We start from the raw sequence: 25,393 nt of genomic DNA, 5'->3' as shown, positions 1-25,393 counted from the left end.
GCAGCTCTTTGGCTTTGTCCGCAAACTGCTGTGTACCTCACTACAAAGTTCAATCCACAATTATGATACCTCAAGGAATCTAGGATTATGCAAAATCGTAATGCCTAAGTATTTGAGTTGCATATTTAGGCACAGATTTTAAGTACAAAGTCTCGGAAATTAAAATTCTTAATCACAAACTAAGACTGCCAGGCTAAAATAATTGCAGCCCTATTTTGACTGATAGGAGATAATCCATCTCAGATGTTTCAGAATTCGTCTTCAATTTCGTGTCACATGGTCTTCAGCAGAATTGTCCTGAACACAACCCAAGCATAGAAGGTGTATGCCCTACATTTGTTAAATTTTTCATCTAACAGTGGGGGAGATGAGTCTCTTAAAAACTGCAGTTCTCTTCGGAGCGCCTGAGTGAAACTGGTGAATCACCCGAAAAGCATGGCCACCGCTCTGAGGTTGGAGGATCCAGCCCGACGCTCCTCCCCCTCCCCGCATCCCCGCCCTGACCTCGGAAGCCTTGATTGGCGTGCGGGCGCAGCGGTGGGCGGGGCCTCCCGGCCCACCTTCGTGGTGTCACTTCCAGGTTCCGGGAGCATTTCCGGGTCGTCCGCCGAACTCTGCGGTTTCGCGGCGGCCGAAGAAGTGGTCGGCGAAGTAGGGACCTCCTTCCTGGCCGCTTGCCGCGCCGCTTCTGTCCGCGCCGCGGCGGGAAGCGCCTTCCCCACAGGTAGTGAGTGAGCTGGGCCGGGGAGGGAAGCAAGGCGGGGCCCGCGCCTCCCTGAGCTCCCAGAGCCGGGGCTGCGGTTGGCTGGGTCCGTTTCCAAGGGCGATTTGGCGCCGGGGGTCGGCCTTTCTCCGACCTCGCTACCGGCGAGGCCCCGGGGCCGGTGCCCTGCGAGCGGGGTGAGGCGGCGGGAGGCGGCTGCGTCCTGTGGCGGGCGATCGGACCTGAAGAGGTCCTCCGCACAGCCCTGCGTGGTCCGCCAGGTGAATGTCTGGGAAGTACTCAGGCGAGCAGCCCGAATGGTGGTGCCGAATTTAGGGAGCGTTTACTAAGGGCATTCCTTGGCTGCTGACTGCGTCGTCGTGCGTTGAAAGTCCGCCTTGCAGCTTTGCTTCCTGCCAATTCCGACAGAGGGACGAATGGAAACGGGGTGGGAGATGCAGAGGGACTGGGACTAGTTACCCACGAGTCTGGAGCCGCCTCTGAGCGCCGAACCGCAGGATCCCCAGGAGGGAGCGCGGGCTTCGGGCTGCCGACTCCACACCTGAGAGATCCAGCGATGGTTAAGCCTCGGAGATCGCGAGTAATTTTAGCGAACGGTCACGGTTTTTAGATAACTGAGACTTTTGACCCAAGATGCCCTAACGTGATTCGTGGAGTTTTTAATTTTTACTTGTAATGCTTGCACGTTTTAATGGGGGTGCCGTGCATTCTTCGACACGTGTATTCAACATCAGCTGATCGATTCAGGCAATTAACGTTTCCATTGCCTTCTGATTTTCTTTATGTTTGGAGCCTACCAGCGCCTCTCTTCCAGTTCTTTATGAACTATATAACATTGTGAACTGTAGCTGCCCCACTGTGCTGGGGTGCACTAGGAACTATTACTATGTGTATTAAACTATGTGTTTTGAACCCCGTTATCCATCCCTCTACTCCCCACCCTTCCCAGTCCCTAGCAATCACTGTTCTGAGTTCAAAGCGACTTTTTTTTTTTTAAACTTCCTCATGAAAGAGTAAACATGCAGTATTTGTCTTTCTGTGTCTGCCTTATTTCACTTTACATAATGGCCTCTGGTTCCATCCATTTTGCAAATGTCAACATTTAATTTTTTATATTTGAGCAATAATTTCCATTGTGTATGTATGCTACATTTTCTTTACAAATTCATCCATTCCTGGGCACCTGGGTTGAGTCCATCTTTACTGTTGGGATTGGATCATAATGAATGTGGGAGTGCAGGTATCTTTCATGAACTGGTTTCATTGCCTGTGGAGATAGCCGGGTCCTAGAGTGCATGTCTGTTTAGTTTTCTGAAGAACCTCCATACTGTGCTCCATAAAAGACATACTGATTTGCATTCCCACCAACAACCTGGAAGGGTTTCCTAGTCTCCACATCCTTGCCAGCTTTTGTTACTGTTGTGTTTTTGATACTAGCCATAGCCGCTATAAGTGGAGTGGGATGCTGCCTCGCTGTGGGGTTGATAGTGTTTCCTGATAGCTGGGGATACTGAGCATTTCCTCATCGCTGCTAGCACTGCTGCTTCTTTGGGAAGTGTGTATTCCAGTCTTTTGCCTGTTGCTTAAGTGGATTGTCTGGCACTTTGTTGCCGAGTCTTCTGAATTGCTTATATAATCTGTATGTTGATCCTTTGATGGTTAGTTTGCAAATATTTTCTCTCATTCTGTTGGTTGTCTCTTCATTCTCGTTTCCTTTACTGTGCAGTTTTTTAGTTTAATATCCCATTTGTCCAGTTTTGCTTTTGAAGTGTTTCCCATATTTTTTTTAATAGTTTCAGGTTTTACATTTGCACCTTTGATCCATTTTTGAGTTGACTTTTGTATATATACCTATAAATACACACCTGTATATAGATATCCAGGTTTCCCGGCACTATTTATTGAACAGAGTTAAATGTTACAGTTATCCAGTGTTATGGTATTGGTTCCTTCGTGGAGAATCGTTTGGCTGTGTGAGTTCCATTGGTCTTTGTGTTTTATGCCAGCACCTTGCTGTTTTGGTTAGAGTGGCTCTATGATATATCTTAAAATTAAATGTCATGATGCCTCTGGTTTTCTTGATTTTAAGATTATTTTGGCTGTTCAAGGTCTTTTGTGTTTCCATATGAATTTTAAGATTTTTTTTTCTAGTTTTGTGAAGAATATTATTGGTATTTGGATGGGGTTGCATTGAATCTGTAAGTTGCTTTGAGTAGTATGGATATTTGTAATAATATCAATGATTCCAATCCATAAACATGGGGAGGGGCAGGTCTTTCCATTTTTTCTGCCTTTACTTTTTTTTTTTTTTTTTTTTTTTTTAAGATTTATTTATGGCCCGCGCTGTGACTCACTAGGCTAATCCTCCACCTGTGGCGCCGGCACTCTGGGTTCTAGTCCTGGTTGGGGCGCCAGATTCTGTCCCGGTTGCCCCTCTTCCAGTCCAGCTCTCTGCTGTGGCCCGGGAGTGCAGTGGAGGATGGCCCAAGTGCTTGGGCCCTGCACCCGCATGGGAGACCAGGAGGAAGCACCTGGCTCCTGGCTTTGGATCGGCACAGCGCGCCGGCCATGGCGGCCATTTGCGGGGTAAACCAACGGAAGGAAGACCTTTCTCTCTCTCTATCTAACTCTGCCTGTCCAAAATAAATAAATAAATAAATAAAATTTTAAGAAAAGATTTATTTATTTGAGCGTCAGAATTACAGAGAGAGGAAGAGAGGCAAAGAGAGAGAGAGGTCTTCTGTCTGCTGGTTCACTCCCCAGTTGGCCGCATTGGCTGGAGCTGCGCCGATCAGGAGCCAGGAGCTTCTTCCAGGTCTCCCATGCAGCTGCAGGGACCCAAGAGCTTGGGCCATCTTCTGCTTTCCCAGGCCATAGCAGAGAGCTGGATCAGAAGTGGAGCAGCTGGGAATCAAACTGGCGCGCATATGGGATGCTGGCACTTCAGGCGGCAGCGGCCATGCCGTAGCGCCAGCCCCATGCCTTTACTTTTTTATCGGTGTTTTGTAATTTTCATTGTAGATACGCTTCACATCCATGATTAAATTTATTGCAAGGTTTTGTGGGGGTTTTGTGCAGCTGTTCTGAATGGAATTGCTCTTATAATTTCTTGTCTGTGAGTTCAGTATTAGTGTTTAAAAGACTCCTGATTTGTATGTTATCCGTCATAGGTTTCTCTATAGAATCATATCGTCTGCACACAGGGATAGTTGGAACTTCTCATTTCCTATTTTGTGCTTTTTATTTCTTTCTCTTGGCTACTTGCTCCAGCTAAAACCTGCAGTACTATATTATATAGGTGTGGTGAAAAAGGACAGCCTTTTCTGATTCCAGATGTTAGTGGAAATGTTTTTGGCTTCATGTTTGCTGTGTTGACTGTCCTATGTAGCCTTTATTATGTTGATAGTTTTTCTTTACGTAATTTGCTCAAGGTTTTTATGAGTGGATGCTGAATTTGATCAAATGTTTTTTCTGCATCTTTTGAGAGAACTTTTTATTTCATTCTGTTGATATGATGTATGACCATTATTAATTTGCCTATTTTGAACTGTCCCTGCATCCCTGGGATAATCCTACTTGGTTATGGTGAATAATCTTTTTCAAGTGTTGTACATTCAGTTCGCTGGTATTTTGTTGAGAATTTTTACATCTGTGCTCGTAAGGGAGATTATAAGATTGCTGTTCTGTCTTTGTCTGGTTTTGGCTAGTCTCACAGAATGAGTTTGGAAGAATGCCTACCTTTCAGTTTTTTTGTAGTAATTTGAAGAGAATTAGTGTTAATTCTTCAATAAAAGTTTGATGGAATTTAGGAATGAAGCCGTCTGGCCCTGGGCTTTTCTTTGAGAACATATAATTACTGATTCAGTCTCATTACTTGTTACTGTTCTGTTTAAGTTCTCTATGTTTTCCTGTTTAATTTTGGTTAGTTATGTATCCAGAAATGTATCCATTTCTTGTAGGTTTCCAATTTGTTGGTATAGAGTTGTTCATAATGCTGCCTGGGGTTGGCAGAGGAATGGGGTAAGCAGTTCTGTGGCTACCTGTGCCACGATGCTGGATCACACGCAAAGCCCACAGTCTGCCAAGGCCAGCGCAGCACAGGGTTGGACCAAGGACCACTTTGCTGTGGGCTGCCTGCTGCCAAAGAGGTGGAGCTCAGGGCTGCTGCAACCAATCATAGGTCACACTGGCTGGTATATAAATCCAGTCAATTAGGACCACGGTTCCCCACTTTGAATGGGGCAGGTCCTGAGCTTCCATCTGTAGGTACTGTCCTGGAGAGAGAGCCTCTTAAAATCTGCCCACGATAGTTTTACCACTTCCAGAATGCAGTCTTCTGTTCACTGTGGCGACCTACACACTTGTGGCTGGAGTCTTGCTCTTTGCTGTCTGTCAAGATCCAGAGAAAGGTGGTAAAGACTGTTCAGACTGCCACTACGCGGGGTTACACCTGAGACTCTTGGCCACAGGGCCTTGTGCTGTCTTGCCCCCCATGGAGCTAGAGTACTCATTTATCCTCCCCGGGTTTTATCTGCCAGTACTGGAGTACTGGCCTAGAGGATAGGAGATTCTACTCTGTGCACTGGGTCTCATCACTACAGTGGTAGTGGCACTGAGCTTAAGGCAAAGTCCTAAATTCACTTTCCCACCCTGCTCCTCAGCGCTTGGAATCTTGCTCTGTTTACAGAAGGTTGAGGGAGGAGCAGTGGAGGCCTTCCCTTGTTAGCTTGGCTTAGGAGGATCTTGGGCTCAGTCTGCAGGTTCAGGCCTGGGGTAGTAGGCCATAGAGCCCTCCAGCTGGTGTTGGATTTAAATCTAAGGTCTGGACTTAATTCTCTATCCCTCTCCTGAGCAGGCAGAGAGCAATTTCTATATGCTGTGCTACTAAGGGTTGCCAGGGACGGGGTGTGGCGACTGCGGCAGGTGACGCCTCTTTCTTTCTTAACCTCTTCAGTGAGTCTTTGCTTATTACACTGCAACTGAGCACTGTGGCCTCACTTGGCTTCCATAGCACTTCTGAAAGTGACTTGGTACATACCTCGCTGTTCAAATTGCTGTCCCTGTGAGAAGATGATTGCCATAGTATTTTTTTTTTTTTGACAGGCAGAGTGGACAGTGAGAGAGAGAGACAGAGAGAAAGGTCTTCCTTTTGCTGTTGGTTCACCCTCCAATGGCCGCCACGGCTGGCGCACTGCGGCCAGAGCACCGCGCTGATCCGAAGGCAGGAGCCAGGTGCTTCTCCTGGTCTCCCATGGGGTGCAGGGCCCAAGCACTTGGGCCATCCTCCACTGCACTCCCGGGGCCACAGCAGAGAGCTGGCCTGGAAGAGGGGCAACCGGGAAAGAATCCGGTGCCCCGACCGGGACTAGAACCCGGTGTGCCGGTGCCGCTAGGTGGAGGATTAGCCTATTGAGCCACAACGCCAGCCGCCATAGTATCTTACTCAGCCACCGTCTTACCCTACCTCTCCTTGCTTTGTAAAGTTTTTATCTCCCTACTGAGACCTCTCCATACCCTTTTTACCCTCCCCTTTCCCTAATGTCATAAATACTGGTACTCGCCTTCATTTATTGAAAATGTTTCATTTGGCTCTTAATATGTGCCAGGTACTGTTCTAAAGGCCTGTTTACTTCCATGAACAGAACAAAATCTTTGTACCCATGGCATTGACAGTATATAATGTGTTAGATGTTTCCATTAAAAATGAGCAAAGAAGTTCCAGAGTGGAAGTAGGAATTGGTATTTTAAATATGGTGGTCAGTTTAGGGCTCAAGTAGTTCTCTTCGAGCAAAGACAAAGACGTTAGAGTTAGCCAAGTGAGCACCTAGGGAAGAGCATTCCTAACAGAAAGAACAGCCATTTCTAAGGCTATTAGGTAGGAGTGTGTTTTTCATGTCAGAGGAATAGCAAGGAAGCCCCTGTGTCTGGAGAGAGATGAGCAAGGGAGGGGATGAATTGTAGATAAGATTGGAGAGAGAAAGAGTGAGTCACTAATGCATTTATAACGACTGATGGGATAGAGAAGAGGCATGTTGTCTCCAGTGTTTTTAAAGATTGTCCTGTGCCATGAGTTGCCGTTAGAGTGTAGAGGACTCTAAGCTGGTGGACGGTGATGGTGACTGAGACCAGGGTGCCAACAGTGGTGATGGTCAGAAATGGCTGGATCCTCAACACACATGAACCTTACAGGATTTGCGAGCAGCCGAACGTGGCATATGACTTCACAGATTTTGTGTAAACTCAAAGAAGTGTGGAGTTTTAACTGAGATAGGGAAAACAGCGATGTGGAGTAGGCAGCCAAGTGAGGCCACAGTGCTCAGTTGCAGTGCAATAAGCAAAGACTCATTGAAGAGGTTAAGAAAGAAAGAGGCGTCACCTGCCGCAGTCCCCACACCCCGTCCCTGGCAACCCTTAGTAGCACAGCATATAGAAATTGCTCTCTGCCTGCTCAGGAGAGGGATAGAGAATTAAGTCCAGACCTTAGATTTTAAATCCAACACCAGCCGGAGGGCTCTATGGCCTCTACCCCAGGCCTGAACCTGCAGACTGAGCCTAAGATCCTCCTAAGCCAAGATCGTAGAGTAAGTTCAGTGCTGTTGTGTGAATTTGGGAATCATCAGTAGTGGTATTTACAGCCATGAGAATGAATGTTGATGACTTAGGAATGTGTATAGATAGAAACAGCAGAGGATCAACCTCTGTGTCTTGTGACCTGAGTTCAGGGAACCCAACAAACAGTGTGAGGATGAACCAGTGAGTTAAGAGGATAGCCCAGAGTTTAGAATTCCAGCAGCCAAGGAAGCATCCTTTAAACAAGAGTAGAGTGTAGACAACTGTGCTGTGTCAGGTGCTGTAGTCTAGTCTTAGTAATGCCATTGATGACCTTCACCACCTGTTTCATTAGTGTGGTGGAGGCAAAAACCTACTTAGAGCAGTTTTAAGAGAAAAGGGTGAGGAGAGAGAATCAGAGACAAAAAGTAAAGAAGGGGAATAGAAAATACAGTATAGCTGTCAGAGGAAGTGGGTTGTGACTTCAAAGAAAAATGGGAGAAGTAGCCACTTGTTTGCTAACAGAAATGGCTGTGGAGAGGGGAACTTTGATGGTAAGAGAGTGAAGAACAGTTGAATTGCTAAAATACTACCCTCCCTGTATTACCGGGAATAGGGTTAGCAAACAATGCCTCGTGCACACAAAAACCAATCTGTGACACTGGTCTTTTGAGAAGGGTTTATTAGCGTAGCCAACCAGCATGGAGAAGGGGTAAGGCTCAAATCTGCCTCCCTGATCAGGGCTTTGGGGAAAGTTTTATCCATTAGGTAGGAAAAACCGCTATGTGGAAACACTGGTAAGGCAAGTTGATTGCAGGGGCTTGGACTCAGGCCATGTGATAGTTTAATAAGATGCGCTCCAGCACCCTGTTTCCTTGTTCCACAGACTCCTTGCTTTTAAAGGTCTCCAGCGTTTACATTCCAGTCGTGTTCTGTTCTCTTTGGTTCTGGTGGTGAGGCAGTTCCACCTTCTGCCCATGTCCAAGTTTCTCTGCGCCTGTATGGCTAAGCCTTAAACAGCTTTCCTAAGAAAACAGGAACTTTAAAAAATACGGCCCAGTCTTTATTTCCAGAGACTGTTGTTGAAGCATGGGGCAGAGAAGGAAAGGATCTGGGCAGGGTGGGCCATCAGGAGACACTTGAATTTCAGGGGCTGCCTTGAGGAAACCTAATTAAGGGCTAATCTGATTTCAGTAGGACATACGTACAAAGAACAGATTTAGATAAAAGCATGTGTAGTTCAACTATAGCAACTAAGCTGAGGCACAGTGTGTTGGGGTACAGATTTGGATTGGTACGTGGTTAGATTTGGTTCTGAGAATCTGAAGTTTTTGTTACTTTCATTTCTTCAATGAAGTAGAAAGTTAGAATTATACTTAGAGTTCTAATACAGCACTTTGTTTTTTTTTTTTATTTATTTAATAAATGTGAATTTACAAAGTGCAACTTTTGCATTGTTGTGGCTTTTCCCCCCCACACCCTCCCTCCCTCCCGTAGCCCTCTCCCATTCCACTCTTCATCAAGTTTCATTTTCAGTTATCTTTATATACAGAAGATCAACATAGTATATACTAAGCAAAGATTTCAACAGACTGCACCCACACAACTGCACAAGATATAGAGTACTGTTCAACTAGTAGTGTTATTGTTAACTCTCATAGTAAAACACATTAAGGACAGAGATCCTACGCGGGGAGCATATGCCCAGTGACTCCCATTGTAGATTTAACAATTGGCACTCTTATTCATGGTGTCAGCAATCACCTGAGGCTCTTGCCATGAGCTGTCGAGGCTATGGAAGCCTCCTGAGTTCACCAACTCTGAACTTATGTAGTCAAGGCCATATCACAGTGGAGGTCCCTTCCTCCCTTCAGAGAAAGGTGCCTCCTTCTTTGATGGCCTGCTCTTTCTGCTGGGGTCTTGTTCACCAAGATCTTTCATTCAGGTTGTTTTTGCCACCGTGTCTTGGCTGTCCATGCCTGTGAGACTCTTATGGGCCTTTTAGCCAGATCTGAATGCCCCAAGGGTTGATTCTTAGTGCTGTTTTGGGCATTTGCCATTCTATGAGTCTGCTGTGTGTCCTGCTTCCCCCGCAGGATCATTCTCTCCCTTTTAATTCTATCCTTCATTATTTGCAGACACTGGTCTTATCTGTGAAATCTCTTTAACACTTACCCTATCTGTTTGATCAATTATGTACTTAAACTTATCACTTTAACAAGTGAGCTGGCATTGGTACATGCCTCCTTGATAAGATTGAATTGGAATCCCCTGGCACATTTCTAGCTCTACCATTGGAGGTAAGTCCGAGTGAGCATGTGCCAACCTGTATATCTCCTCCCTCTCTTATTCCCACTCTTATATTTAACAGAGATCACTTTTCTGTCAATTTTAAATGCCTAAGATAATTGTGTATTAATTACAGAGTTCAACCAATAGTATTAAGTAGAACAAAAAGAACAACAACAAAAATACTAAAAGGAATAAAATAGTAAGTTGTTCCTCAAGAGTCAAGACAAGGGCTGATCTGGTCATTGTTTCTCATAGTGTCCATTTCCCTTCTACAGGTTTCCTTTTAGGTGCTCAGTTAGTTGTCATCGATCAGGGAGAACATAGGATATTTGTCCCTTTTGGACTGGCTTATTTCACTCAGCATGATATTTTCCAGATTCCTCCATTTTGTTGCAAATGACCAGATTTCATTGTTTTTTACCGTTGCTAATACAGCACTTTGACATACCATCAAGTTGTTGACTCAGCATGTACTTACTGAATACATAACTATACCTTGTTCTAGGTGGTCAATACTCGTCCATAGCTGTACACAAATTCCTGCCTTCATGGCACATCAATTACAGTAGGTGGAGACAGAATAAGCATTCATCTTCTGCTTTATTGAAATGAAGAAAAGTGAAAATAAAACAAAGTAAGGAGGAAGGAGAAACTTTTTTGCAGGTTGATCACAGAAGGCCTTTCTGATGAGGTGACATTTGAGCAGAGCTCCGAATGAAGTGAGGGAGTGAATTTTGTAGGTGTCTGGGAAGAACATTCACAGCAAAAAGACCAGCCAGTGGTCCTTAAGCAGGAACAGATTGGCCAGGTGGAAGTTCAGCATTATGACCTTGTCGCTCCCCCTCTTCATGGAGGAACGACACTAAACCCTGCCTAGGCTTCATATCCGAGTCACGGCACCATTATGTCGCTCCCCGTCTTCGTGGAGGAACGACACAGGACCCTGCGCTGTTCTTCTGTCTGCTCGGCCCTCCCCGGGTTTGCTGCTGGTTCTTCCCGGGTTGGCTACCATCCCTTCCACCTCCGTGGAAGGGCGGTTCCCCCTGCCACTTTCCCCACTTCCGCAGGGGAGCGGCACACCGCCGGCCGGCTCTCTCGGGGGCTGCACAGGTGTTCCTTCAGATAGATGTTCCCCTTAGATGTTCCTGGTGCATGTTGTCTCTCTCCTCCTTTATAGTCCTCTTCCACCAATCCCAACTCTGCTACCCACACGCCGAGTACTCTGCTCTCCTCCAATCAGAAGCAGCTCCTGCAGCTTGTCAAGTTGGTGAGAGGCAGCTGGGTAGAAGCTGTTGCCTCCTCTCCCAGCGCCATATTGTGAGAGAGCAGATGCATAGAATAAGTCTTAATTCCAGTAACTCAGTCCAGTTTGGGTTGCTCCCCACATGACCTGGGCAGTCAGGGGAAGAGGGTGGTGGAGGGCCTTGCAAACCAGTAGGACTTTGAATAGATGAATTATGTAATTTGCCTTGTGTTGTGAAGTCTCGGTGTGCTTGCTGTGAAGGGTGAGATAGGCAAGGGTAGAAAGCCTGAAGCTGCTCTAGAACAACCCCAAAACTAGTTGGAGAAGTTTCTATAGTACCTCAGAAGTAGGACTGCTTGCCTGGCATGCAGTAAACCGGTCACTGACATCAGGCTGGTGGGGAAAAGTAGGTATTTATTGCAGTGTGCAGAGCAAGGAGCCGGGCAGCTCTCCCTCAAATCCCAGACTCCAGCCGTGAATTTTACACTTTAGAGTGGAGATGCCCACTGCATCTTATGTGTGTGCCTGTTGTTGGTCCACAGCGAGTATGCGTGGCCTTCCTTCAAGTGGCGCACCTTTCCTTTGGAAAGGCAGAGGTGGGCTCCAGTCAGTCTGGATCTAGGGGTAGATTAGGTGTTACTTTCTTTGAACCAGGTTTGAAGCTCCTGAAAAATGTCTCAGGGTTAGTCTGACAGGAGGATGTTAGCTAAAGGGGTGATAAGTGAATTTCAAGGACTGACTTGAGGAGTTCTGTCTGGGAGTTCTTGCCTGCTCTCAGAACAGAGGCTAGCATTGAGATGGTAACTCTGCTAGCCAGAGGGACAACTCTGAGTTAAGCTTTACAGTGGATTTGCAAGGTAAGCAAGAGATACTGGGATGGGACATGGTTATTAAACCATATAATGGGCTATCACATATATTTTGGTGATGTTATAAGAATGGTAACATTGAAGGTGAGAGGAATAGTTGGATTCTGGATACATTTAGAAAAAAAGAGCTGAAAGTGTTAGCTGACAGATTAGATTCCAGGTATGAGAAAAAGAAAGGAGTTAATGATTATGATTTGGGGATTGTTCTGAAAGCCTAGATTTTCCATTTACTGAGATGGGCAAGACTTGAGGACAGGGTGTAGAAGGGATGGTATCAGGAATTTGGTTTTTGCAAATTTGAGTTGCCTACTTGGTGTTTTCATCCAGGGAAGTACAAAAAAGTCTGGGGGTGGGGGGTGGAATTAAGGTTTATTTTGGTGCAAAAAAAAAATGAAATCCATGTAGTTTTTTCTTAATATGCATTGAAAGCCCTTTGTATATGGGTACAAGGGAAGTCAGGACTGGAGATGCAAATTTGGAAGTCATTAGAACAGAAATGAGATTTAAAGCCATGAGGCTGGGTGAAGTAATTGTGGGAGTCAAGCATGTGTAAAGAAGACCTAAGAAGCCTTAGGGCAGTTTAGTAGGAAGAAGGCTGAGAGCTGAGGGAGAACCAGCCAAGAAACCAAGTTGTGTAATAGAATCCAGTGAGGTGAAGGGGGAGCACTGAGAATGGTAGCCCAGAAGCCTAAGAAATGTTTGAAGTCAGGCAAGGGCTGTGTAAAGTAAGGTGAAGATGCTGGCTGACCGCGATTTTTGCTGACTTGGACATAAATGAGCGTCTCCTGACATCTAGTGTTTGTTGAGTCTGTACTGCTGTCTCCTTTCTGGAGCTTCCATCCCTCATCTGTAATATTTGATCTTGCCTTGATCCAGGGGCTCCACACTGCCTGCCCTTCACCTTAGGAGCAAGTCTATCCCATCCATCTCTGCCATGCCATGTTACACTTAGATACCAGTAATGTGGAGCGGTTTATATTCTCCCACAAACCTTCTTGTATGTATTCTATTCTGTCAGCCCAGACTTTCCTCTTTAACTGTCCTGAAGGTCAGTGTGAAGAATCAGGAAGCTTTTCGAGCCAACTCAGTAGACTGGCAGCCTCTGTAGTACTCTGGATATCTCTATTGCAGTTTTTTTTTTTTTTTTAACAATGAATTTAACCATTTTTATATCTGTTATCCTCCAGGGCATAACTTTTTAGGGTTGGGATATATGTTTGTTCACCTCCCTCTCCCTGGTACCTACCACAGCGCCATCCTCTGGGTGGATGCTCCACAAGTACCGAAATCTAACAGAAATGGAAAATAAAGGGGCTGGCAGGCATGCACATGTGAACTAAAGATTCCCTGGATCATGATTTCACAACAAGTAAGAGTATGATATGTGGAAAATTCTAGACTAAGCAGGCAGATTTTTACACATTTTAATAACTATATTAAAGAGGTATATATAATTATTGTGCATTAAATTTCTAGGACATCAATGCAAGCCTGAATAAGAAGAGCACTTTCTTCCTTCTGAGCCATGGCATATCAGTTGTACAGAAATACGACTTTGGGGAACAGCCTTCAGGAGAGCCTAGACGAGCTCATTCAGGTGGGAGACTGGCAGCCACACACTCTGTAACAGTTCCTGTCGCGTTTCTCATCCCAGGCGGATACAAGACGAATAACCTAGACTGTTTGACCCAGTCAGTAATACTGGGGAATAACCTCAGGTTCTGTTTATTATACCATCCTGACAATAATCTAGATACAGGATGAGTAAGTGATGTAGCTGAATGTATCTGAAACTTCCAAAAAAAAAGAAACTTTGTTATGTTAGACATAAAATTGAGATTGTTGGTTTTCCCTGTTCTTAATAAGAAGGGGAAGCATATGCTATGTAGCTTTGGGATCATTTTGTGCAATTTAATAATCTTTAGGTATTTAAATTAGAATTTTCAGTTTATTTCAATTTTAGAATTTTTTTAAAAGATTGAGTTATTTATTTGAAAGAGTTAGATCTTCCATCTGCTGATTCACTCCCCAATTGGCCGCAACAGACAGAAGCCAAGAGCCTCTTCTGGGTCTCCCACATGTGCACAAGAGCCCAAGCACTTAGGCCATCTTCCACTGCTTTCCCAGGCATGTTATCAGGGAGCTAGATCAGAAGTGGAGCAGCTGGGACTCAAACCAGCGTCCATATGGGATGCTGAGGCTGCAGGCAGCAGCTTAACCTGCTGCACCACAGCACCAGCCCCTAACTTTGTTTTTTAAGATTTATTTGAAAGGTAGAATTAGAGAAGGAGAGACAGATCTTCCATCTGCTGGTGGCCACAACTGCCAGGACTGGCTAGGCTGGAGCCAGAAGTCAGGAGCTTCATTGAGGTCGCCCAACAGGATCCAGGGGCCCAAGCACTTGAGCCATCTTCCATTGCTTTCCCAGGCACATTAGGGCACTGGATCAGAAGCAGAACAAACAGCCAGGACTCGGACCCATATGAGATGCTGGCCCCACTGTGCCATAGTTGTGAGCCCAAGAATTAACCTTTTTAAAAAAAATTCTTTATTTGAAAGGCAGAGTTAGATCCTCTATCCACTGGTTCACTCCCCAAATGGCCAGCGCTCACATGGGATTCTGGGACTTAAGCCGCAGCTTAACTACTACACCACAGCGCTGACTCTGACAATTAACCTTTCTTAAAAATACAAGACTCCCAAGAAAATACTGTTTGCTGGGCTTCAAAACTATTTAAAAAATTTTATCTTTCCAGACATTGTGAAGGAAGGAAAAGATAATAGGATTTTGTTTTGGCTTCATAACCTTGTTTTGGCATGTTTCCTTTTCAGAATGTTTGCGTCAAGACAGTTTGAGCCTTTGGCTTCTTGTCAGGGATGGCCAAGGGGGAATAAGGAATCAGGTTTAGAGGCTCTGACTAGCCTCAGTTAAATTTTAGATAATGCATACAGTTTTGCTTGTCTTTCATGTTTTTCCCTAAGAGAATTTATGACTTTTACTTTTTTCTCAGTCTCAACAGATCACCCCTCAACTTGCCCTTCAAGTTCTACTTCAGTTTGATAAGGCTATAAACTCAGCATTGGCTCAGAGGGTCAGGAACAGAGTCAATTTCCGGGTAAGAATATTTTCCTCAATCTCACAGCCTGTACCGTAGTGTTTTTTGGACCCCTACGTATCTACAGCTTATAACTGATTTTTACTAGTAAATCAGTTGTATATGTTAAATTCATCCACTTACTGTGAGATGAGTAATCTGTTCATTAATCAGCCTGTGTTTGAGTGGTTCCCTTCTCTGAGGAGTTACCGAGAATGCCAACTCCTGAAAACATTATCTGCGAGATTGAGGGTAAGTGGCAGAATAATCTGCCAGGCTCAGTTATGTATTTCAAAGTCTGGCCTTAACCCATTCCCACAGAGTCCAGAGATATTTTTAGAAATTTCACATTGCTTCTCACCTGTCTACCCTTGGATAACTGAACAAGTGGTAGATAGTAGTCTGTTCTGCTTAGCTTGGTCTCATTTTTGTCTTTTTATTTATTTGAAAGTCAGCGTTACAGAGACAGGTAGAGGCAGAGAGAGAGGGGCCTTCCATCTGCTGGTTCACTCCCCAAATGGCTGCAATGGCTGGAGCTGAGCCAGTCTGCAGCCAGGTGCTTCTTCCAGGTCTCCTATGTGGGTGCAGGGGCCCAAGGACTTGGCCCATCTTCCACTGCTACCAGCACCCTTATGTGATGCCAGTGCTGCAGGCCGGGGCTTTAACCCGCTTCAACTCAGCACCGGCCCTTTGTTTTAGTCATTTACACTTTGAGTAGCCATCCAAACCTGAACAGAATTCTCTATTTCTATTCCACCATGAAACTATTTATTGTGTGGATGGAGACACTTAATTATTATCCTGTAAATGTAAGGGAACCTTAGTGTTTTGATGATGAAAAGTTCATCATTTATTTAACAAAGATTTGAGTGCCTGTTACACATTATACATCATTTCAGATATTGGCAGTACATGAGTGAATGAGACAAAGCCCTGTTTGACCCAAATTTTAGTGAAGCAGTAAAATAAGTCTCTTTTTAACAGTTTCACATGCCTGAAAATTACCTGGGATGAAATGGGGTAGTGACAGTGTTAAAATTTGGTGTATTTTCAGATTTTTACCAGGTAATGATTCTGGCAAAAGTACTTCATTTCTGTTTGTATAACCGTATGTAGAAATCAGCCCAGGTTGTCTTTGAAAACCCAATCCTTTATTTTTAAATCAATCCCTGTTAACACATAAACCTTCTACTGTGTAGAAAATTTGGTAGACCTTTTACTAGAGCCCATAAAGTTCCCAAGGTCTGTATAGGCATCTCCTAACTGTGTCTGTTTTCCAAAAGCTGCAAACAGTGCCATCAGTCTTAGCCAGGACTGACTTTGCCATTTTTGCTTTTTGTTTTCCCCATTGCTAGTTCAGTCTTAATCACCGTACCCCACTGGATTACAGCAATCCAGAATATACGTGGTAAAGATGGGACAGTATGCTGGATCACATTTAAATATATAGTTCTTTTCTGTAATTTTTGCTGGCCTATGCAGTAAGATTAACCACAAATTTTGTTTTAATGGCGTATTATGAGAGGAGGACCCTTGAGTGTGAAAGCTAAGGTTTTAATTATATGTATCAGGGGCCTTGGATTAATTTTTATGGAGAAAAATCCAGATGAAAGTAATTAATGTTTAAAATCTATTTCCTGTTGAAATAATACTATTGTACCTATTCTCCTGTTCCCTGGCCTCCGTCAGCTCTTTTGTAGTCCTCGTCCCCCTCTGTCACTTAACCCCCTGTTTACTCCTTAGGGCCGTCTGGCGCTTTCACATGCTCTTGAATGAAGTCACACAGCCCTGAGGTTCTCAAATCGATATGCCCATGCCTCCCATACTCCTCCCATACTCCGTGGCTTGAAGAGTTCTGCTGTCACTCAAGCCAGAAACGTGGGAGTTATCTGTCACTGTGCCCTCCCACCCTGCCATACCCTTGGTTGTCAAGTCCTCCCAGTTCCACAGAATCCATTTCTGTTGTTCCCCTTTTTGCCTCTGTAGTGAAGCTACTTTATTTCCGACAGAGTGGGCTGAGAGGCATCAGTGGGAACCTCCTGTCCCATTCCAAGTGTTTGTCTTCCTTTCCATTGACTGTTACTCTTTAGGACTCTTTTTAGGACTCACTCAACCTTCACTTTGTGAGCTGCTTTCTCTGCCCTTTGTTCTCCTGTTGTACCCAGTACTTACCTCTTTCAGTTAATACTCATTTACTTGTTTTAGGATCCTTCCTTCTAAACTAAGCTCACTCAGTGGTGATAGGGACCACAGCTCCAACATAGGCCATCACACAGTCATTCTCAGATGTATTTGTAACTGATTTGAAAGAGTCAAGAGAGAGAAAGGAAGAGACAGAAAGCTTCCCTCCACTGGTTCACTCCCCAAATGGCTGCAGTGGCCAGGCTTGGCCAGGCTTGGCCAGGCTGAAGCTTCTGGGTCTCCCACTGCTTTCCCAGGCTATAGCAGAGAGCCAGCACAAGAACCGGCACCCACATGGGATGCTGGCATCACAAGCGGAGGCTTCACCCGCTGCGCCACAACACTGGGACATTTAATCTAACTGCTGTTACAGATAGTACTGCAGGGGGAAATTTTTGTGCTCAATTTTGTTTCTATGAAGATTTTAGTCATTTAGATGTCTTTTTCCTGACTACATTAAATCTTCTGTGTGCATGTGTATTTCTCTGAAGGTTTGATTGTATTTTGTTTGTGTCTAGCACTTTTAATTTTTTTTCCTTTTGGGAGCCAGTGTTGTGGCATAGCAAGTTAAGCTACCACTAGGAATGCAGGCATCTTATATGGAAGTGCCAGTTTGGGTCCCAACTGCTGCACTTCCAATCCAGCTCCCTGCTAATGTGCCTGAGAAAGCAGTGGGAGATGGCCCAAATATGAGCCCTAGACTTCTGGCTTCAGCCTGGCATTGCCTTGGCTGTTACAGCCATTTGGGAAATGAACCAGCAGGATCAGAGATTTGTCTGTCGCTCTGCCTTTCATATAATTTTTGCTTTTAATGTTGAAGGATACAAATTTTTTCCTGCTTTAAAAAAATTAGATAAATGTTATTTTCATGGGACAATAAATATCACAGATTAGTGGTTAATATAGTAATACATCTGAGGTAAATCCCAGGATTAAAATTAACTGTTTCTAGGAAATCCAGGCTTTTACACAAGCTTAGAGAATTAATGTAGAATGAAGTATGTAGCTCTTGAGTGTTTACATAAAAATTAAAATCAACTTGAATTTTAGCCACATGAGGGCAGTAGAAGTACACATTCAAGCTTTCATTCAGCTTTGCTTCATACTAAGTGATTTGCAGTTTTCACAGTGCTGAAAAAAGTCTGCTACCTGAAATATTTAACACTTTCCTTAGCAAATTTTTCTAATGGTTTGTTTAAATTAAGGGGATATTAGTGTTTTAACAGTTATATACTTAGAAGCTAAGTTCTCTTAAATGACTTTTCATGGCATTTCTTCATGTTTTGTTTTAAAGGGCTCTCTAAATACGTACAGATTCTGTGATAATGTGTGGACTTTTGTATTGAATGATGTGGAATTCCGAGAGGTGACAGAACTTATTAAAGTGGATAAAGTGAAAATTGTAGCCTGTGACGGTAAAAGTAAGTGTTCACTAAAGAATTTATAACTGGCCAAATGATGAACTCCCAAATAGAGACCTAGCTTCTGTCTAGGATTCTCAGTTCCAGATCTCAGGTCCTCTTAACTGACTTTATATATATATGTAATTCAGTAACACAGACTGCTTACACAGATTGAATACGAAAAAGTTAGGAGGGCTGGGGAAAGCCTGATACGCACTTTTTTGTCTTGCTTAATACCTATACACGCAATTTTTTAAAAGCTATTTTAAAGCAGCCGTGTGCTAAGTATCCATTCCTGTCACTTGTTAGATCTGTTTCAGAAGCTGGACAGCACTGCCTTCCAGTCCATGAGGAGTTACCGCCTGTTTGCCAGTTGTATTCTAAACGTGTGTTTGCCTTTATAATCTGCACCATGTGTTTAAAGCAGCTATCCTGGAATTAAACAGAAAAGACTACCACTCTCTAGGAAAGCAGGCTTCTAGATTATGGGCTGGGTTTGTTTGATTTCAAAAGAAATACCTAATCACTGAAGAAAGAGCACAAAGAAAACAAAAAACGGCCTTCACTTTTAATATTTTCTCTTTCTAGTCTGACATGTATATGAAGGGAATTCAGAAAGCTCATGAAGAAATGGCAGTATCTTTTGATGTCATTTTCCCACAAACTTCAAGCCCTCTTCTGTTTTTTACAGTAACACACAAGTGAGAGTCAAAAATTACGTCTTCATTCACTGATACCAGAAAATCTCAGTCAAAATGAGTTAATGATGTAGTGTTTTCCAGTAGCAGTGCAGAGCTACTGAGCACTTGAAATAGGGTTGAGAAACAAGTCTGTTAAAGTGCTAGGTTAGCACAGGTGGAGACGTAGAATCTGAGCTTTCGTAGCAAAACACCACAAATACAGAAGGAACCAGGTAATATTGATACCTAAAGATACCGTTTTACTTACCTATTCCTAGTTCGTGGTTCTCTGACTATGTTGTTCTTGCTCAGAGGTGCAAGCTGATTTTTTTTCCCCGAAGTTGAGTGGAAGAGAAGCAGCAAACCAGCCTTAACTGCACTGATTTTGAGCACCTGCCCCAGGGACAGCCAAGTATAGTAATTGGTCTTCCACGAAATAACTGTTGAGTACTCAGGGAAAGCTTTCTCTAATTGTGTCCCATTACTCTATTATATCAGAAAAGAATGGAAACTTTTTTTCCAAAATTTAAATGGTTTGGCATTTACAGGTAGAGGTAAGTTTGAATGATTTTTAAAATACCATTTCTCACTGATGCAAGGTAATGGAGGTAATACTATAAATATTCTAAAAGCTCTCTGAAATAAACTTGAGCTAATCTAGAAGCATTGATGGTGGGGGAGTGATGTTTCTCACCTGAAAATATCTTAAAATACAGTTCTTCTGATTATTATGTATGTTTTGGTTCTCTGTGAGACAGCAGAGAAAAAATAGGTGGTTACATAACAGTGATAAGAACTAAATGTAGTTCAACTTGGTTTTCTCTAGCATAAATATGAAGAGCTAAGCATTTGCCTTATTTCATGGTCTGCTTCCCTCTTTCCCACCCCTCAAACTATTTTTCTTTTTTGAAGATACTCGTAAAATATTTATAATTAATTTACTCATTCTTTCCTGTTTCCTAGATACTGGCTCCAATACTACAGAATGAGTGGAAAAATGGCTCTTTTTTATGCCATCTTCTGTTGTTACTCATTGCTTTTTGAAAAGAAGCATAGAAGAGACTTTTTTTATTTATTCTAGCACTGCAGAAATGACTACACTGTGCTATACGCAGAATTCCAGCAAAAAGAAGCTTGTAACTGTAGCCTCTTACATTACCTTTATTATACAGCATGAAGAATATAACTTTTTTTTAATGACAAATCAAAAGTTGTTGCCTTCCTAAGAACATTCTTTAATAAACTCATTTTAAAACTCAACATAATAACTGTTGGAGTTATTATGCCGTCAATATGAAGATGGCAGGTAAGAATACAGTTGGGTTAGCCTTGGCAATTATAACTTCATCTAATGAAAATATCAGCAGGGTCAAAACCAAACTCATATGGAATTTTGCTAAGAAAATCCTGTTCTAAAGTACAGAATCAGAGATTACCAGTGTGACTTGATTAGGATGTTAGGTCATCCTTAGATTGTTCTGTAGCAAAAAACAAAACCAAAAGAAACCCAAAGAACATTTGTATTACTTCTTGAACTGGCCATACTGATCAAATGGCCTACACTTAGCAGTTATTAGACTTTCTGTAAAAATTCCTGTGTATACATTTGTTTTCAAATATTTGAGTAAATGAAGGGAAAATTTTCCCTTGTTTACCAGTCTAGGACTCTAATGAGTAGGATGTTTCTGAACTGTCCAGAGAAAATGTCCGATGCAGGTAGTGGAAGTGACTAGAAGTTACCAGCAGACTACAGATGCATCAAGACCGACTTTTTTAATGAGGACCTGGCCCTTTATCATTTGTTCAGAGGAGGCTCTTGACAGCTCCATCCTGCAGCCCATCCCTCTTCACCCCTAGTTGAGTGCTTAAACTACTACATAGGGATGAAAAGTCATCCTTTTCTCTCTCCATAGACAAAATAACTGGCAACAATCTACAAAAATAACATATTAAAATATTAGATAGTTCCTAATGGACTTTTTGGAGTTGTAGAAGTTGCATGTCCTAATATAATGTTTGTCATCATTTTTAATCACTCAAAAAAGTCTGATTTAGTAGCATACAAATAGGACCTTTGATTTGTAGGATAGCCAGGGTTACTCAGCTGCGTTCCCCAAGTGAGTCTTCACAAGGACTCTTGCCTTTTTGCCAAGTAAGAACTTGGAAATTAACTTCTCAAGTTATCAAGAGCCACACAATTAGGATTTTTCTTAATTACAATTAGTCAAAAATTAAGACCATTTTTAGTTTGAAAGTTAGCATAATTGCTAAGAAAGAAGTATGTTTATAGTAAACTTACAGAATCTGTTTCTTAAGGAGTAAATCGTGGCTTAAACTTTCAGAAAGGATAGGGCTGGAGTCATATACCTGTTTGGGAACTTAAAATCCTGTAAATGAAACCAGTAGGTTGTATATTTGCAAAAGATACAAAAGCATTTACATGGTTAACAGGCTTGACCTACTAGTTGGCATAATGATTTATGTCATTCTCTGGGTGCTCCTATAGCCATCAGCATGTTGGCAGAGGTTTTTTTTATTATTATTTGAAGATTTATTTATTTATTTGAAAGAGTTAGGAAAAGTGGAGAGAGAGAGGTCTTCCATCCATTGGTTTATCTGCAACGGCCCTAGCTGTGCCAGTCCAAAGCCAGGAGCTTCTTCCAGGTCCCCTACGTGGATGCAGGGACCCAAGGACTTGGGCCATTTTCTACAGCTTTCCCAGGCCATACCAGAGAGCTGGATCAGAAGTGGAGCAGCCAGGTTTCAAACCGGTGCCCATACGGGATACCAGCACTTCAGGCCAGGGTGTTAACCCAACAAGCCACAGTGCCGGCCCCAGCAGAGTTCTTGATTCTCGCTTTAGATCTAAGTTTATCATCTGTGCAACCCATTCTTTATCATCTATTCCCATGTGTGCTTCCTAACCTTCACTACTTGATTAGCTTTGCATCACTAACTACACACCTGAAACAAACAACTTAGGAAGGAAGGAGACTGATTTGCCTTACAGATTTGGAGATAGTCTAAGATCAGGCACGTCCCATTAGTTCAGTCATCTGGTGGAACCAGAGGGTGGCAGGGTGGACAGCCAGCCTTTCAACAGCATGATCCAAGAAAAGCACACATTCATGAATTTACTCAACTCTTGTTATGTACGAGGCACACCAACTAGAAAGATACAGAATAGAACAATGTTTGTATAGTTTATAACACTATAAACTTCTTTACATATAGCAGTGTGCTATTAAATGATCCATACTTAGGACTTTGCTCGGCCTGTTGGGTGGGAGGCCAGGTCTGTTGCAGGCTGATGAAACTCATCCGTTCCAGTGCGCAGGTCCTAGACGGCTCATAGAAGTAACTGGTGTGCAGCCTGGGGTTTCACTGCACTCCATCCACTGAAACCAGTCCTCCACTTAGCCACAAGCATACCTCTGCTTTTTGTGAGCAGGGATACACAAGTCAAACCCTGATACTTCCTCCTGATGGTTCCAGTTACTTAACCTACACTGCCCTATCTGACCTTCTCATTCATTGGTGCTAACACTATTACAATTACAGAGGTCCACGGCAAGTGCTTATACCCACTGTGGTCTCCCACCTGGCCACAGGCACCAGTGATTTAAACATCTTGGTTGGGATAGAGAAAAGCAAATCCATTAGTTCATCCACTGTCATGACTAAGAATAAAAGCTGGGTTTTTTGTGATCATTAAAGTCAGTCCTCTGGATGCACACCTGCTTGCTCTTAGAATCCAAATGCTGGACAAAGGTTAGCTCCTTCCTTGGGCTGAATGCCATACACGATCGATCAGCTCATTTGTTCTGATCCACCTTCAGCCAATTTTATTTCATTTTTTGATATCAACCAGTACTGAGTGGGTCAGATCGCTACTCATAATAAACATAAGATTTTAAAATATACATACATTTGTAATTATATATTTCTGGGGAAACAATTTTTAGCATAGTCAGAAAACTTGAATTCAGTGGAAACAATACATGGAAAGGGGAAGTGGAAAACAGTTGATTTTATGAGACCAGATCACTACAGGCATCAAAAGCCAGACAGGGAAATTGTTACAGGAATTTTAATGGTCTTTAGGACAGAGGCTCATGAAACAAAATTAAAATGTGCAAGAAAGATGAAGGAATATCCAGACAGGTGTTAAAACAGTCTGGCTTAGAAAAGAAATTGTGGACAAAAACAGAGCCCCAGATCAAGAAAATGGCATTGAAAAGTCCATAGAACCTGGAGTTCAGGTTGCCTATGGGTGTCACTCAAGACCTCCTCATCAAGACACGGTCACATGGTAAGGTCCACAGAGCAAAAAAGACAAAACTGCTGGAATCTAAAAGATCCAATACATCCAACTTCCTCAGTGCACAAAAAAATTAAGACTCAGAGAGGGATCCATTCGGAAGACCAATGCAGCCAATCAGCAAGAAAGCTGGGTATGAAACCCAAGAACTATGAAAGCAAGCTTGAGTACACAAGTGGGTTTGGTTTGGTTTGGTTTGGTTTTGGACAGGCAGAGTTAGGTCTTCCTTCCGTTGGTTCACCCCCCAAAATGGCCGCTATGGCCGGCGCGCTGCGCTGATCCGAAGTCAGGAACCAGGTGCTTCCCCCTGGTCTCCCATGTGGGTGCAGGGCCCAAGCACTTGGGCCATCCTCTACTGCCTTCCTCGGCCACAGCAGAGAGCTGGACTGGAAGAGGAGCAACTGGGACCGGGACCAGAACCCGGGGTACCAGCGTCACAGGCGGAGGATTAGCCAAGTGAGCCGCGGCACTGGCCCACAATCTGTTCTTTATAGCGTTCAAACTTCCCTGTTACTACTCACCTAGACATGAGCTATATGGAGCTGAGAACCCAGTGGATTAACAACATTTACCACTAAAGAACTTTTTAGCAATACATATAGCACTTCAAAAATAGAGGTAGTGATACTGAAAAAAGAAAATTGACACATTGAGTTATTGAAGTCCAATAGATAAATGGGATTCATTAGACCTATCCCATATCTGAATATATGATACATTTCAAAACTTTAAGGATTCAAAAATAACCAGTGCCTGCAATGTGCAACACCTGGCCTAAAATGTGATACTTGGGGCTTGTTTTCTCTAGCCACATGATCTTAGTCTGGCATGTAGGTCCCATCCAGCAGTCTCACAGCTAAGTTTCAGATGCGCTCTGGACAGTTGCCTTCTCTTTATGGTGTCTTTCAGGAGATCCAGAATGAATTTCTAGCTTTAGATTTGTCAACTCATTTTTTAATTGCACACCACTTCTTTATTACTGTAGGAGAAGCAGACTTACTACAGTTACGCTCAGAATGAGTCCTGAGCCCACACTGCAGGGCCAAACAACTGGAACACAATTCAGAAATTACACACAGTATAAATCACACCTGGAATATCCAAGAGGCATTTGCCTACCACGAGGAAAGGGAGGGATCCCAAGGTAGGCAGCCGTGCAATCCTATCCCTTAAAGGCCAAGCTTATCCAGTGTTGGAGTGAGGAATGGTTTATTTTCTGGTGACCACATGTGGGACTATTTGAACTGCCACCAGATAGATATAGATGGCAGATTGATTTTTTTTTTTTTAAAATGTAACACATGAAATTAATTCAGGTTTGATCCCAGCCAGTCACCTCCTCTGAGGTCCACATCCTCTGGGTGCAGCTGTTTCATTTTTTTTTTTTTTTTTTTTAACCACCATTCAGGTTACAGTCATCTTGCACTGGGATAACAAGCCCTGGGGCAGGGGGCACCTGTCTGCAGGAGGGCACAGGACCGGCTCCTGGGAACACAACAGGCTCTTGCTTCTCTGTGTTGGTCAGGCCTTCATGTGCTTTCCACAATCCACCAGTCCAGCAGCCCCTTAGTAAACAACCACCAGCGAAAACCAGAGTTTCAACCTCTCCACCCACAGCTGAGAGACCTTTCCTCAACTCCAAATGCGTTCTTCTGACTCAATTCTATTTCACGGGGTGTAGGAGACCAAGTGGCTGGATGAAACCTGGGGCCACCTTTCCCTTTATTTTTCTACTAATAGGCATACAGATCTGCATGGGACTTAGGGAGAGACATTTCACCTTGTAAGAGGTACAGGAACTTGGCAACACATAGCAAAGGGTTTAGGGAGATAAGCTCAAGAGGACAGTGCGTAGGAAGATTGCCAGCAGTGTTCTCACTCGAAGGTCCCAGCTCATCCTCTGATCCTGTGAACCTCGTGAAATACTTTTCCAGGAGAAGCTGGCTGGTTCTTTTGCCTGGGATGTGAGGTGTTCCTTCTGCTTCTGGGGACACATGGCCAACCTGATCCTTTGATCAGGTTAAGGAACTCGGCAC

The 25,393-nt window shown here is 43.5% G+C and overlaps 1 protein-coding gene across 2 annotated transcripts; it reads left to right on the top strand.

Moving 5' to 3' along the window:
* Positions 1-606: 606 nt before the first annotated feature.
* On the top strand, positions 607-20,296 carry GTF2A2 (general transcription factor IIA subunit 2). 2 transcript variants are annotated; one of them, XM_002718198.6, is made up of 5 exons: positions 607-724; positions 13,154-13,274; positions 14,689-14,793; positions 18,248-18,374; positions 20,000-20,296. In XM_002718198.6, exons 2-5 carry the CDS (start codon positions 13,203-13,205, stop codon positions 20,023-20,025), a joined length of 330 nt encoding a protein of 109 aa, XP_002718244.1. In that variant the 5' UTR covers positions 607-724; positions 13,154-13,202; the 3' UTR covers positions 20,026-20,296. The 2 variants fall into 2 exon arrangements, with proteins under 2 accessions (XP_002718244.1, XP_089166622.1); XM_089310496.1 differs by lacking the exon at positions 607-724 and adding an exon at positions 744-984.
* Positions 20,297-25,393: the final 5,097 nt, after the last annotated feature.

This window comes from Oryctolagus cuniculus, chromosome 12 (assembly GCF_051225735.1).
Source record: "Oryctolagus cuniculus isolate XC-2025 breed Fujian yellow rabbit chromosome 12, ASM5122573v1, whole genome shotgun sequence".
Classification (NCBI taxonomy): Eukaryota; Metazoa; Chordata; class Mammalia; order Lagomorpha; family Leporidae; genus Oryctolagus; species Oryctolagus cuniculus.
This window is presented reverse-complemented; position numbering and strand designations above follow the sequence as displayed.

Coding starts and splice junctions, on each gene's coding strand:
- GTF2A2 (XM_002718198.6), top strand. CDS start 13,203: ATGGCATATCAGTTGTACAGAAATACGACTTTGGGGAACAGCCTTCAG. Junction 14,794..18,247: donor GGAACAGAGTCAATTTCCGG/GTAAGAATATTT, acceptor TTTGTTTTAAAG/GGCTCTCTAAATACGTACAG. Junction 18,375..19,999: donor TGTAGCCTGTGACGGTAAAA/GTAAGTGTTCAC, acceptor CCTGTTTCCTAG/ATACTGGCTCCAATACTACA.